Below are 15,609 nucleotides of genomic sequence, written 5' to 3'. Positions count from 1 at the left end.
TTGTCCACTCCTGCTCTAGATGATGTCTGATTGCTAGATAAGTGCTGTAGTTGTTCTATTTTCTTTGTTACATTGCCTCTGCAATGCTCCATTTTGGTTAAACAGAGTACCAGAAATTCCAAATTAACTGTGGAAAATGAACTTCTATTTTCATGTAACATAACATTATCAACACAGCCAGCTGGATGACTGTTTCATATTATTATCTAGCTGATACTTCTGTCTGGTAAAGGAAACAAAAAATGAACACTTCATAATCTTTGTAGCATACAAAATAGCTGAATTTAAAATTTAAATTTTATAATTACTATATTAGTTGTTTTCCATTAATTGTTATGATTATTTTGATTGGTTTAGCACTAACAGTGGTGTTTGATGCTGTACAAGAGACATATCAAAACAGTTACTAACTAGCAGAGCTTCCAATCTAAATGACAATCTAAACACTCTAGGAGACCCAGAGGAAAAGTCAACATTTTAGTAACTAACAACTTGCATAGTTTGACATTTGCACAAAAAGAAATTACTTAAAAAAACACCTTATGGCTAAAAGAAGAAAATCCAGATGATTTAAAGAGAGAGAATAGCAACTTATTCTACAGTGTTTGGATAGTTTCATTTCACAGAAGACTGCTTTGTAATAAGTTTAGCTTTTAAAATGTCAGTTGCTATGTAGTTCCTTCCATTTAAATTTCTTTTAAATAATAATAATAAGTTCTCATACAGTGATCTTTAGCCATAGATCTCAAAGTGCTTTAACAGACTGGCAGGAGTGACTGGGTGGAAAATTCATTGTACTTGTGTGAGAGTATGATAAAGGATTATTGCTGATGCTAACTAGACACCCTTTTCTGGAAACGACAGTGATTAACTAGATGGAAAGTTATTCTGAAAATACTTATAAATAATGTTCCAAATTTGTAGTTCTCTACAGGTGTTTCCCAATAACAGTGAATTATTACGTAACTATGTTCTGCATCCCCTTAACCCTTCCTGGAGCTTTTTCAGGGTCAAGTTTTGTTTTCTGGTGCAGGAGTCATTTGTAATCAGCCGACTATATAAAAGAAGGCAATTTGATTGGGTGGTTTGATGAAATGAGACCAAGACTGGTACAGCTGTATAATATTATCTGGTTCTGTAAACCATTGATTAAGTATTTACAGATTTAAAAAAGGCAATTCAAATGCATCTGTGTCACTGATCAGCTTGTAAAAGACTTCATTGTTTGACTGGTAGCAAGTTGAATGCGTTAGTGTAGCTGTAGGAAGTCTGCAGAGCCTGTTACTGAAGGACATTGGGTTACCAACAGAAAAACAAGTATAATTTCCATGTACATTTTAATTTGCCAGCTTCTGTCCATGTGATATTTTTACTTTGTAGTAATATATTTCTTTTTTGTTTTGTTTGAAGGGAATAAACATGATGATGGGACACAGAGTGATTCAGAAAATGCTGGTGCACGCAGGCATTACAATAAGCGAGCAACACTTGATGAGCATTTAAGGCATCAACATATAGAACAGAAAAAGTCATACCAGAAAGCCCATACTACAGAAAAGCATGAAGAGCAGGCTGCTATAAGTCAGACTGCCTTTATGATTGAGTTTTTTGATGAAGACCATCCTCGAAAGAGACGATCTTATTCCTTTTCTCAGAACGTAGGAGCTCTTTGCTCAGAAACTCCTTCTTCAGCACCTCATGTGAGAGCTGAGAAAGTGAAAGGTACATCTGGAGACATCAAAGGGGTTTCTTTGCCTTTGCAGACTAGTAGGGTAGCACATGGTGTTCATGCAAAACTATTAAAACAAAAATCAGAAGAACCCTCGGTTGCATTACCTTTCTTACAAACTGCATTGTTAAGAAGTTCAGGAAGTCTTGGACATAGACCAAGCCAAAACCAGGAGATGGACAAAAAATTTAAAAGCCAACTTGTTTCTGCTGCTACTGAAAAGGACAATGATGATGACCAAAGTGACAAAGGTACTTACACTATTGAGTTGGAAAATCCCAATTCTGAGGAAATGGAAGCACGTAAAATGATTGACAAGGTAAGAAATTAAAATAATACCCTTATTACACCTGCATTTCATTTTTTTCTGATGGGAAATACATGCTGCTTACTAAAATTACCAGGATACTTTAATCATAATGAAATACAGGTTCTCAAAGTAGACTTTAATATTTGTGTATGGAAAAAGGCATAAGAGGGCTTCCAGTGTATTGCCTAAACATTCCAAATCATTCTTGATGGTATTGCTATTATTCTTTATTTACTACTCAGTATTCTACTCAATATTCTACACAGTATTAAAAATGGTTAGATCCTACTGTTGTTTCAATCTTCCCTGTCTGTCTGAATTAGAGAACAACATTTTAGAATTGCTGTGTTTTTAGCAAAGTTACTAAATTTGGATTTACTACAGTCCTGTGAAAATAATGATCTGTTTTAAAAACTCCACGTCTCTTCCTGTTTTTCCATACACTGATTAATGTTGTGACAAAGAACAAATTCAGATGAACAAATTATACCATACCTCCATGTTTTCCAGAATTGTAAAGGTGGTATAGTCCATGTATAGCTTGTATTTCAGTAACTTGCCCTAAATTTCAGCATCTGTCATACTCCATCGAATAGAATTAAGAATATTTTCACCTCTCCTTTATACATATAAACTCACTGGTACTCAAACAAGTGATCATATGGTTCTAGAGGGGAGGGATAGCTCAGTGGTTTGAGCATTGGCCTGCTAAACCCAGGGTTGTGAGTTCAATCCTTGAGGGGGCCACTTAAGCATCTGGGGCAAAATAAGCACTTTGTCCTGCTAGTGAAGGCAGGGGGCTGGAATTGATGACCTTTCAAGGTCCCTTCCATATCTAGGAGATAGGATATCTCCAATAATTTATTTATTTATTTTTATAGGCGCCTGTTGAGGGAGACTGCAGCTCAGTTACCAAGATAACTTTAGTTTTATAATAAGGGTTTGGACTCCAATATCAAGATAAGAATAACTTACTGTAAACATTTGACTTGCCACTTTTGAATCAGAACTTTCTTTATTACTAATTCTCTGCTTTCCTAAATAATCCATTTAAGGAATGTTAATCTCTGTAGGACAGTGGTCTCCAGTTTAGACCCACAGTGATACATATTCAGCATGCTATGCAGATAATGTATTGCTTATTTGTTCCCAAAAATTACATGATAGTCACTTTAGTTCTTCATGTTTAAAGCCTTTTTTCAGATTCCAGTAAACAGATTTAACCAGCAATTCTTGCTAATGAAAAACAGAAAAATATAAAGAAACAGATTAAACTAAATCTTTGATTTTAGGAAAAAATACTGATATGGTAAATGGGAGATTATTTTTAAGGTTCTTTCTATTTTACTTAGGGATTTAATGGAATAGTTTTATTCAATTTTTGGTTAATATAAAATGATTCAGATAATTTCTTTCTTATGAGTCCTCAAAAGACCTAAGCTACTTTTGTTGTGTATTAAAGCAGTTAACAAAAATTGAAAAGAAAACATTTCACAATGGAACAAGTGAAAATAAAGAACAGGGTATACTTATTTTGTGTTAGTGGTCACAAACTTTTATGAATTATTGACTTTGGAGTTGTTTGTCTCCAACTCTGAATTTGACTCAGAGAAAGCAGCCTGTAAATCAAATTTAAAAAAAAAACAATAAAACCAAGCTTGCCTCTTCCACAGAATTTGACAATCAAGAAGATTGTTTCTGAGCTAAAATACATCAAAGGCGACGTTCAGGCAGCAATTTAAGATCTTAAAACTTAAGTAGAAGAATTAGCAAAAAGAGTCAACAGAATGAAAGCAATCTCAAGTGAACATATGAAAACAGTCACAGACATGGATCGAAAATAGAAATAAATAGAAAAGGCAGAAAATTATCTGGAACTCAGATTAGATATGTTGAAAACTTACAAAAGGAAAATCTAAAAAGTCAAATGTGGTCCTGAGGGGGCGGAAAAACAGGAAGCATATAGATCTCAACCTATAAAGAATAAGCTATAGGAGCTGTGCATTCTTGAGACTTGGAAGGAACTTTGATTACCCTCCAAAGACTCTCTCATGCTTGCCAGTTAAACAGATGGCTTGATCACATAATAATTTCCTCTGCTTTTCGATCCACCCTGTTAGAAACTGTTATAATAATATATAAGAACTATGTATTATTATCAATATTATCCATAGATCTCAGTGTTTTACAAAGGAGTTAAGTATCATAGGGCAGTTCGGTTTGCAGTGAACATGCTCCGTCTTCGCTGTGCTCTGTGATTTTAACTGAAAGTTAGACAGAGATCTTGGAGGATGAATAACTTATTGCTTAAAGACTCAGGAATTTTAGCTGTTTATAAGAAAGGAATCAAAATGCATTATAAAATCAATGAAAATGGAGAAACCCGCAACAATATTATTAGGGAAACCTGTAAGGCAATCATAAGAAGAAAGTTTCAATATTGGTTCTGCAAAGACAAGAGAGAACCTGAGCTCCACCACTCAGGGATGAAGCCCTTGGGCCCTGGCGACCCCATTAAAACAGGGTCGCAACGCACTTTGAGGTCCCGACCCACAGTTTGAGAACCCCTGTAATATAGTCATGATCTTCCTCTGACACATGTTTTTCTATTCATATTCTGTCATATGTGGGTATTTTGATAAGGTCTCTCCTACTTATTTTGTGTTTTATGGTTTAACTTCGTTACTTCTGAAAAGAAAATATATATATATTTTGCAGTGTTGATGTTTGTATGGATTGTTTCAGCTCTCTGGGATGTTTATAAGCAAGCTGGAAATGCATGTATATCTTCAGTTAAAAATCATTCTATTTCAGCTGTATATGTTTTTAAAAAGCGCCTTGATTTAGACCATGTGTAAGGCAGCAACATAGACTTTAGTATTTTGTTAAATATTATTAGTTGGGTCATTGTCCGCTTAAACTTCTTGTCTGGGGAGCGTACCTCAAGCAGTTGTCATGTAACTGTCTTACCTGGTACTTAGGGCACTGTTTAGTCCCAGCAGCCCAGATTGAGATGGTTTTTTTTTTTAATGAATAGAAACAGAATTTTTCCTACCACTAAAATTTTCTGCTATACTTCCTCTATACCAGTCCCAAAAAATTAATTAGATTTGTATTAGTTTTTCTTTACACTGAAAATTCAGTGATAATTGGAATTGTTCTGTTGTCTGTAGTTATTTAGAACTGGAAGGTCTACTGCTCTGTAATTTATCAGACTAAGTTTGAACAAGAGACTGTTTGGGTTGAGTTCAGTAGTGGCTCTGGCTCCAGCCAAGGATTCAACCCAATAGTCCAACGATACAATTAGAGATCTCTTCATATAAAACTTTAAACAGAGGCCCCTTTTATTTATTTATGCCCAAGCCATTAGGATTTCTCTCACTCTTTTTTTTATATATATATATATATATATATATATCTCACGCTGTCAAAAGTGGCTCATGACCATGAGTGCCTATCTCAAAAACAGAGCAGACCCAAACTGGTGGTGTGTTCTATTAGATTTCACCAAGCCAGTAACAAATGTCAACTCCACTATAATAGTCTTCCCATGAAGTCACAGACAGTCTCTTTAGACTCTCCGGTCTATCTTGCCACCCAGACAAACTGGACTTAGAGATAAATGTGCCAAAAATCACACTGTCTTCAGGTTGCTTCCAGTCCCAAGAGACCAGTCACTTACCCCAGATCAGCTGGTACTCTAGCTCTTACACCAAAAACAATGCCTGTAGCCAATCCTGTAATAAACTATCTAAAGGTATTAACTAGGAAAAAGAAATAAGAGTTATTTACAGGTTAAAGCAAGCAAATGTATATACACAAATGAGTTACCATCTAAATCCTAAGTGTGACAGAGTTGTAGTGATCTGTCAATTCAAAGTGTCTTTCAGTGCAGACCCAGGAGTAACCCCTGGAGATCTCTGCCTCAGTCTAAACTTTAGACTCTAAAGTCTCTGGCCCTGTCTGAATTCAAACAGCGAAGAGAGCTGGAAAAATCTTCCTGTGACTTAGTTTTTATTTCCTTCATTCAGCTTCCAAGTCCACAGGACCAGCTTCCTTACAGGTAGCATTTCCAAGGTGTGATAGGGCTGTTAACCTATCCTTTGTATTGCGATGTTCGTTGATGGCCCATCTGAATTTGATAGTCCTTCTGGACGGACAGGGGAGACAATTCTTATGCCTGAGCTCTCAAATTCAGAGCAAACATCTTCAAAGTTATAAAGCAAAACTTACATAATTTCTTATAGCCTGGAATACAGGCATTACAAGTGACATTAATGCATGCAGCAACTTACCAGCATTTCATGGAGTCTAAACACTAAATACTGTACCCTCTTATAAGACAAATAGCTATTTTCAGCAAAACTAACATACAGGTGAACTGGTCTGGTCTCCAGCTATGAGTTTTAGTTCTTAACTTATGCCAGCAGCCTAGGCAAGAGCTGGCATCTAACAATATATATCTATATGGCTGTCCGCCATGAGGGGTATACATGTTTTCAGCTCTCACTAGGACAGATATTGACATCCAGGGTACTTCTTTTTTCAGGTCTCACGTGGCTCTCGCTTCCTCCTTTTCTCCCTATTGTTCCTAATCAACTCATTCTACTTCTTTTTCCTGTTAGTTTTGTGCCATCTCACCATTTGAAACATGACCCAAGGATCCATCTCACTTTCCTCTACAATTGATGTCTTTAATTTTTCCCCTTCTTATCCACCAAGCAACTGTTTGTGCCTTTCTCTCTCCTCTCCTTCCCTCCCCTCCCAATATCATTGATTTATTTGAAGTCTTATTTTAATTCATCTTCTAACCAATTATGTTTACAAACCTCCAGTTCTTCAGCTTTAGCCCAGTGTAATGGTCACTGTTACTTGCTCAACTACTAGGGTTATTTCTTGAACAAATCCCCTATGCTACTCCGAGACCGTCAATAGTAATCTTTTATGTGCGTGTGCGCTCCAGAACCAGTTACTCCCAAGTAATTGCATATATTATTGAAGCTTTCTTCAGCCTCCAGCTCACTATGACTTTTGACCCATTACTACTTGGGTAACTGAAGTCATCTGTTGCTGTTTTAGTTTAATTTTATGGCTTCAATGATCTGACATACAGAGAAGTTAGATAAAAAGATAAAAAAACTTTCTTGAAAGTTGTAATGGAAAATACTACTTTATTTCTTACAATCTAGAACTTCAATACACAAGAACCAAAAACAGAGAGACAAAGCAGGCTGCTCCCTAAGGCAGAGAAGCAAAGCTCACCCCACCTTGCTATAAGCTGGTTCTTTGCAGCTGCTAAAAGACCCAGATCACATGCTTCCCTACAGAGCCCTCTAGCCTACAAGCTAGGACCAGGAAATACCCTGAGAATTTAAGGTGATAGATTATAATTTTAACATATGTTTCAGTACATCACAGTCTCTCTCAACACTGCACTATTATGATATAGAGGCCAGTAGTATACCCCCCACTGGTATACTTGCATTCTTATCAGGGCTGGCTCCAGGCACCAGCTTGCCAAGCAGGTGCTTGGGGCGGCCGCTCCAGAGAGGGGCGGCACGTCCAGCTATTCGGCGGCAATTCGGCGGACGATTCCTCACTCCTGCTTGGAGCGAAGGACCTCCCGCCAAATTGCTGCCACAGATCATGATCGCGGATTTTTTTTTGCGCCGCTTGGAGCGGCAAAAACCCTGGAGCTGGCCCTGATTCTTATGACTAGGGATTTCTGTCCGTTCAGGACTTACTGCATGGTCCTCTACTACTCAGAATTTGTATTTCATAAAATATCTGGACTCCTGTAGTTATAGTAGTACTCCCCACAACTTCCTATGATATCTCTTTCCTATATAGTTTATACTCTTCTACTATTAATACTGTGTGGTATTATTTCTACACTCTCTCTGAAGTGCTTGATGTTGAAATGGCAAGTAAAAAGTCTTTTGGAAAGTGAGTTTATCAGCCAGCAATGTTTCAGCATCCAAATACTCAATGCAGTTTTGTTACTCAAATATGACTTTAATATTTAGAGCAATATTAGTGAATTCCCTTGATGGGAAAAGAACAAAGAGAAAAATTAAGCACATTAATTGTGCAGGGAAAAGGTATGACTAAACCTCATATGGTAGCCTGTGCTTGTAATGTTCAGTTCTTAAATCCTCATGCATGCATTGACGCAAATGTCAGGATTCCCGTGAGTGATAGACTGAAGGACGAGTTGTATGATGCAGAGAGTCTTTCTGTAGAGATGCAAAGCTACTTTGACAAATGTAAAGGAAAGAAAAGTCACACTTAAATACATTGTCCTAATTTCTTAATTCATTTGGCTTAATTTTTCAGAGAAGACCTTGAATGGAAGAAAATATGCTCTTTTCCAAATAAGTAGTTTCAAAAAGGCAAGACTCTTCCTAGCAGGGTAATATTCTTAACACCCCAGCTGATAACAGAGTGCAGAACACAACAAAAATTCTATTCAGGATCTTGATATGATCCAGAACATATTTTTAATGTTCTAGTATGTCAAATTTTCTTGATCACTAAATGAAAAAATGGTATTTTTCTCTCTTGCTGATCTCTTTCAGCAGGTGTTCCATGTGTCTTTTGTATGTATCCAAAACTTTTTTCCTGCCCTAAATCCCTCAAAATTACCCTCCACTTATTCATTGGAGAGGTTCTATCAGAAAAAAAGTTTTTTTCAAAGATGCTATTTAATACCAAATATTTCAAAGGTTAGAAAGCCTTGCTGAACCTTAGAAAATGTAAATCTGTAACAATGGTTAGGAGGAATTCAAAATGGTATTTATATAAACCATTTAACCTTTCTAGATAAAAGAAACTATTTATGTTCTGTAGGTGTTGGAAAATTTCATAATGCTGTTAAATGGATCACAGCAGGTATCTTGTATTCATAAAGGAATATGATACCAGTTCTGAGCATTTTGGAAGTATTACATATGTTTATGGCATAGCAATGAGCAGTGTAGGGAGCCAGGGTGGCTGCCCTCTGAACCTGAGGGTAAAGGGCCTTTCTCTCAGCCTGAGTGAGCGGGGCCAGCCCAAGCTCGCTCCACCCCCCGGAAGGGGAGGGGTGGAACAGGAAGTATAAAGGGCGGGGCCCTTAGCTCAGTTAGGGCAGCACCAGCGAGGGAGGCAGACGCAGACCGCGGGCTGCTCCCTTCAGACCCTGCTGCCACGCCAGGGGAGGCCCTGGACCAGTGGAAACCTCACCTGGAGGACGGACTGGGGCTGCCAGGACTGCCCGCTGCCGAGTACCCAGAGGAACTGGAGGAGCCGGAGGGGGAGATGGAGCTGCCAGCAGCCAAGGACTGGGAGGAGCTGGAGGAGCCTGAGCCTGAGGGGGAGCTGGAGCTGCCAACAGCGGACTGTTGGGGGACTCACGGGACCAGAGGGATTCGGGCGAGCAATCAGGTAGGAAGTAGCCCAGGGACAGAGCTGCACTGTAGTGAGTCTGTATTGCGGAAGGACCCCGCTGATCCAGTGGCGTGACCCTTGTCCTGCTACTGTCAGGGCCCTGGGCTGGAACGCAGTGGTGTAGGGTGGGCCTGCGTTCCCCTACCCGGCCGAGCCATGCCGGGACCCTTTGCTGGCACTCCCCTGCCTGAGGGGCGCGCTATTGACCCTTGCCGGCGCTCCCCTGCCTGAGGGGTGCGCTAGTGACCTTTATCGGCGCTCCCCCTGTCTGAGGGGCGCGCTACAGACTCTGGCTGGCGGCCTTCCCGCCGCTAATTCCCCGCTGGTGGAGGCGTGACCCAGGCCGGCCAGTGACCTCGTAGCTCCCCACAGCCCCCTAGTGGGTAAGTAGGCCGACACCGATCACAAGTGGTGGAGAATGTGGATAGCGCCCCCTATCCCTGCCGGAAGGGATTAGAGCAAGGAGGCAGCGGCAGCCCCTAAATGGAATATGGAGATGGAAAGGCTTATCAAGGTGCTGGCTGAGACTCAGCAGCAGCAGCAGCAACAACTCATACAGCAGCTGGGTACCCACCAGCAGCAGTTGCTTCAAACCTTGGGGGCCCAGCACCGCGAACAACAGACCCAATGTTTCCAGCAACTTGCCACCCTGTGGCCGAGCCCCGGTGGAGCCCAGCCGGGCCGGGCGACCACCCCCAACCCTCCTGCTCCACCAATCCGTCTGGCCAAGATGGGGCCTGAGGATGACCCAGAGGCTTATCTGGTGACCTTCGAGCGGGTTGCTGCAGTAGCTGGTTGGGCTCCGGACCAATGGGCAACCCTGCTTGCCCCCTATCTAACGGGGCCGGCCCAGAAGGCTTACCGGGGGCTACCAGACGATGAGGCCCGTGTTTACGCCAGAGTAAAAGCGGCTATCCTGGATGCCTTCGACATCACCCCGGAGACCTTCCGGCGACGGTTTCAGAGAAAGCTGTACCCCCCGGGTGCCCGGCCCCGGGCCGTGGCCCAGGAATTAAAGGATGCAGCGTGCCGATGGCTACAACCCGACCATCGAACTGTGGCTGAGGTAACAGAACAGATCATCCTCGAGCAATTCGTGCATATCCTCCCGACTCCAGGGAGGGCGTGGGTGTTGCGGCACCAACCTCAAACTCTAAGTGCAGCTGTCACACTTATGGAGAACTTTCTAGAGGCCGAGGCCCCAATAGGACCGACAGCCTGACCCCCAAGCTCTGGACCCGGCGCTCAGAAGCCAGAAAGGGGGTCCACCCCCAAAGTCGACGTGCCAACTCGAGCCCGACGACCAAACAGTGACGGCACTACTTTTTCCCGACGGCCCGAGGCCCCACAACCCGCGCCGTCCAGACGTTTGACCCGTCCATCAGGCCCCGGCCAACCCTGTGGCCACCCGGGTGACCCTGCATGGCCGGGGCGCACTGAGGTAGGACCTTGCTTTCGGTGTGGCGAGTACGGTCACCTACAACGAGACTGTATGGCGATGGAATGCGATTTTGGCCGGGTGTACACCGGGGAGCGCCAGGCCCGCCCGCCGTCCGCGGCCAAATTGACGGCCTCCATGAGCATCGCTGGGACACCTGTTGTGGGTCTAATTGATTCGGGCTGTGGGCAGACTCTTGTCCGCCAGTCCCTCCTCCCGGATACTGAGCAGATCATCGGGGAGGTACGGATACAGTGCATACATGGAGATGTGAAACCGTACCCCATGGTTCAGGTCCCTCTCACGGTAGACGGGTCAACTCAGTTAATGAATGTGGCTGTGGCCCCATCCCTTGCCTACCCAATCATCCTGGACCGGGACTGGCCAGACTTCGTCGAGGTGCTCCGGTCCCTATCTCCGGAAGAGGCATTCGAGGGAGCCTCCTCTGCGACGGACCCAGGCCCCGGGCGATGTCCCGACCCCGGCGTTGACCCATCCCTTTCACCCAGGCAGGACAGCCAGGAGACGGGGGGGGGCCCCCAGTGGACATTAGGGACTTTAGCCGAGACCAAAGGGAGGACCCTACGCTCCGGTTTGCCTATGAACAGCTGGCACGGGTAGAGGGGAAGGTGTGGAGGCCCAGCGGGCTACCCAATGGCCTAGATTTGAACTTGATCAGGATCGTCTCTACCGCGTGGAGCGGGACCCTCAAACTCAAGAGGTCCGGACCCAACTCATGGTTCCCCGCATTCATCGACAGGCGGTCCTAAAGTTAGCCCATGACATCCCGGCCGCAGGCCATTTAGGACCGGAGAAAACCGTGGCTAGGGTCCTGGCCAAGTTCTTCTGGCCCGGCATCCACCGCGAGGTGAAGGATTACTGTGGGTCATGCCCGGACTGCCAACGCGCCGCCCCGGCTGGGGTCCGGAAGGCCCCTCTGGTTCCGTTACCAACAGTGGGCGTTCCGTTTGAACGAGTAGCGATGGACCTGGTCGGACCCTTCCCGAAAAGTCAGGCAGGCTACCAATATATCCTTGTCTTGATGGACTACGCCACCCGCTTCCCTGACGCCACCCGCTTCCCTGAGGCTGTCCCCTTAAGGAGTATCACTGCCCGCACTATTGCGGCAGAGCTCGTGAAGATCTTCGCCAGGGTAGGCCTCCCTCGAGAGTTACTTACTGACCAAGGGACCAACTTCACCTCTAAGTTGTTCCGTAAGGTATGTGCCCTGCTGGGATTAAGAAACTGCAGGCCTCAGTTTACCATCCCCAGACGGATGGGTTAGTCGAATGTTTTAATCGAACCCTGAAGGGAATGTTGCGACGCTTCCCCACCGAGGACCTCCGTCAGTGGGATCAACTACTTCCCCCTTTACTACTGGCGGTTCGGGAGGTTCCACAGGCTTCCACAAAGTTCTCTCCATTTGAGCTCCTCTATGGGCGACGGCCCCGCGGAGTGATGGACCTCCTGAGAAACTTGGGAACGTACACCATCCTCAACGCAGGGCCTCTTACAATACATCTTGCAGCTGCAGGAGCGGCTGGCCCGGGCGGGTGAACTCGCGAGGGAGAACTTAAACACTGCCCAAAGGGGCCAGGAGCAGCAATATAATCGGGGCACCCAGGTCCGATTATTTGCCCCCGGGGATCAAGTTCTCCTCCTGCTCCCCTCGGAGGAATCAAAGCTTTTTGCCCACTGGCAGGGCCCGTATGAGGTCCTTTGCCAAGTGGGGCATGTCAATTACAAAATCCGGCAACCTGATCACCGGAAGGGAAAGCAGATTTATCACGTAAATCTTTTAAAACCCTGGCGGGAACGGGAAGGATTACTAATTGCCCCATACCCACCTGAACCAGACCTTGGGCCACAACCCCCCGAAGAGTCTGATAATGGGGAACCACAGCTAGCCGAGACGCTCACTGCCGAGCAGTGGGAACAGGCCCTCTGCCTAGTGAAGGCATTCCCCAGGATCTTCACCACGAAGCCCGGACGGACTACGCTCGCCTACCATGCAATCCAGACTGACCCCGGGGTGGTGGTCCGAGAGACGACCCGGCCATTGCCTAGGCGAATGCGAAAGGCCGTGGAGGAGGAAGTCCAGGCCATGTTGGGACTGGGTGTTATTGAGTATTCCCACAGCGAGTGGCGGAGCCCCGTCGTCCTCGTTCCGAAGCCAGATGGGAGCCGGCGGTTTTGTATTGACTTTCGGAGAGTCAACGCCATTTCAAAGTTTGATGCGTATCCAATGCCCCGCGTCGATGAGCTCCTTGACCGGCTTGGAGAAGCCTGCTATATCACCACGTTAGATCTCACCAAGGGGTACTGGCAGATCCCCTTGGAACCTCGATCCAAGGAGAAGACCGCGTTTGCCACCCCTTCAGACCTGTACCAGTTTACTCGGATGCTTTTCGGCCTCCATGGGGCCCCAGCAACCTTCCAGTGCTTGATGGATCGGATTTTGCAACCTCACACCAAGTACGCCGCCGCCTACCTGGATGATGTGGTCATCTATGGCAGTAACTGGGAGGAACATCTCAACCAAGTGGCGGCTGTCCTCCGGGACCTCCGCGCCGCCGGCCTCACAGCCAATCCCAAGAAATGCCGAATCGGGCGGAAGAAACCATTTATCTGGGGTACACCCTGGGGCGGGGACAGGTACGTCCCCTCATCGGGAAGGTTCAAGCACTCCAGGAATGTCAGGCGCCAACCACGAAGAGGCAGGTGCGTCAATTCTTGGGCCTAGCCAGCTATTACCAGCGGTTCGTACCCCACTTTGCAACCATTACGGCCCCTCTGACAGAACTCCTGACCAAGGATAGCCCCTGTAGAGTGTGCTGGTCTGACGACTGCGAGGGGGCCTTTCAAACTATCAAAGACCGCCTGTGTAGTGAGCCCGTACTCTGCAGCCTGGACTTAGATCGTGACTTCATTGTCCAGACCGATGCCTCCGGCATGGGGCTTGGGGCGGTCCTCTCACAGGAGGTGGACAGAGAAGAGCACCCTATTGTTTACATCAGTCGGAAGCTGTTCCCCCGGGAGCGGAACTACTCCGTCCTGGAGAAGGAGGCCCTAGCTGTTAAGTGGGTGGTTGATGCTCTCAGCTACTACCTCCTCGGGGCCCCCTTTATACTGGTTACAGATCATGCACCCTTGAAGTGGCTCAACAAGATGAAGGACGCGAATGCCTGCCTTCAGCGATGGTATCTTATGCTACAAACCTACGCCTTCACGGTCCGCCACCGGGCAGGACGGGACAACGCCAATGCGGACTTTTTCTCCCGTCTGGGAGAGGCTGAGGACGCCAGCTCCGAGGTTCGGGAGCTGGATTTGAGGGGTGGGGTATGTAGGGAGCCAGGGTGGCTGCCCTCTGAACCTGAGGGTAAAGGGCCTTTCTCTCAGCCTGAGTGGGCGGGGCCAGCCCAAGCTCGCTCCACCCCCCGGAAGGGGAGGGGTGGAACAGGAAGTATAAAGGGCGGGGCCCTTAGCTCAGTTAGGGCAGCACCAGCGAGGGAGGCAGACGCAGACCGCGGGCTGCTCCCTTCAGACCCTGCTGCCACGCCAGGGGAGGCCCTGGACCAGTGGAAACCTCACCTGGAGGACGGACTGGGGCTGCCAGGACTGCCCGCTGCCGAGTACCCAGAGGAACTGGAGGAGCCGGAGGGGGAGATGGAGCTGCCAGCAGCCAAGGACCGGGAGGATCTGGAGGAGCCTGAGCCTGAGGGGGAGCTGGAGCTGCCAACAGCAGACTACCCCGACGCACTCACGGGACCAGAGGGATATTACAAAGGATGAATATAAACAGACAACACAAGTATGTAGGGACAAAATTAGAAAGGCCAAGGCACAAAATGAGATTAAACTAGCTAGAGACATAAAAGGTAACAAGCAAACATTCTACAAATACATTAAAAGCAAGAGGAAGACCAAGGACAGGGTAGGCCTGTTACTCAATGGTGGGGGATTGGGGGAGGGGTGGAAACAATAACACAAAATGTGGACACGACAGAAATACTAAGTAACTTTTTTGTTTCAGTCATCACCAAAAAGGTTAGTAGCGATTGAATGTCTGACATAGTGAATGTTAGTGAAAATGAGGTAGGATCAAAGGATAAAATATGGAAAGAACAAGTTACAAATTACTTAGACAAGTTAGATGTCTTCAAGTCACCAGGGCCTGATCCTAGAATACTCAAGGAGTTGACTGTGGAGATATCTGAGCCATTAGTGATTATCTTCAAAAAGTCACGGAAGATGGGAGAGATTCCCAAGGACTGGAAAAGGGGCAAATATAGTACCAATCTATAAAAAGGGAAATAAGGACAACCCAGGGAATTACAGACCAGTTAGCTTAACTTCAGTACCGGGAAAGATAATGGAGCAAATAATTAAGCAATCAATTTGCAAACACCTAGAAGATAATAAGGTGATAAGTAATAGTCAACATGGATTTGTCAAGAACAAATCATGTCAAACCAACCTAATAGCTTTCTTTGACAGGGTAGCAAGCCTTGTGGATAGTGGGGAAGCAGTAGATGTGGTCTATCTTGACTTTAGTAAGGCTTTTGATACTGTCTCTCATGATTTGCTCATAAACAAACTAGGGAAATACAACCTAGATGGAGCTACAAGGTGGGTGTATAACTGGTTGGAAAACCGTTCCCAGAGAGGAGTTATCAGTGGTTCACAGTCGAGCTGAAAGAGCCT

The 15,609-nt window shown here is 45.4% G+C and overlaps 1 protein-coding gene across 18 annotated transcripts in view; it reads left to right on the top strand.

The window, feature by feature from the left end:
- CEP170 (centrosomal protein 170) overlaps window positions 1-15,609 on the top strand; it is a 198,655-nt gene that overhangs the window by 95,665 nt on the left and 87,381 nt on the right. For all 18 annotated transcript variants that reach the window (XM_065589142.1, XM_005300526.5, XM_065589131.1 and 15 more), the window contains one exon: window positions 1,411-2,048. In XM_065589142.1, the coding sequence (XP_065445214.1) occupies window positions 1,411-2,048 (638 nt within the window). The remainder of the gene's footprint in view (window positions 1-1,410; window positions 2,049-15,609) is intronic.

This window comes from Chrysemys picta, chromosome 3 (genome assembly GCF_011386835.1).
Source record: "Chrysemys picta bellii isolate R12L10 chromosome 3, ASM1138683v2, whole genome shotgun sequence".
Taxonomy (NCBI): domain Eukaryota; kingdom Metazoa; phylum Chordata; order Testudines; family Emydidae; genus Chrysemys; species Chrysemys picta.
Note: the sequence above shows the minus strand (reverse complement) of the source record. Positions and strands in the feature narration are given on the sequence as shown.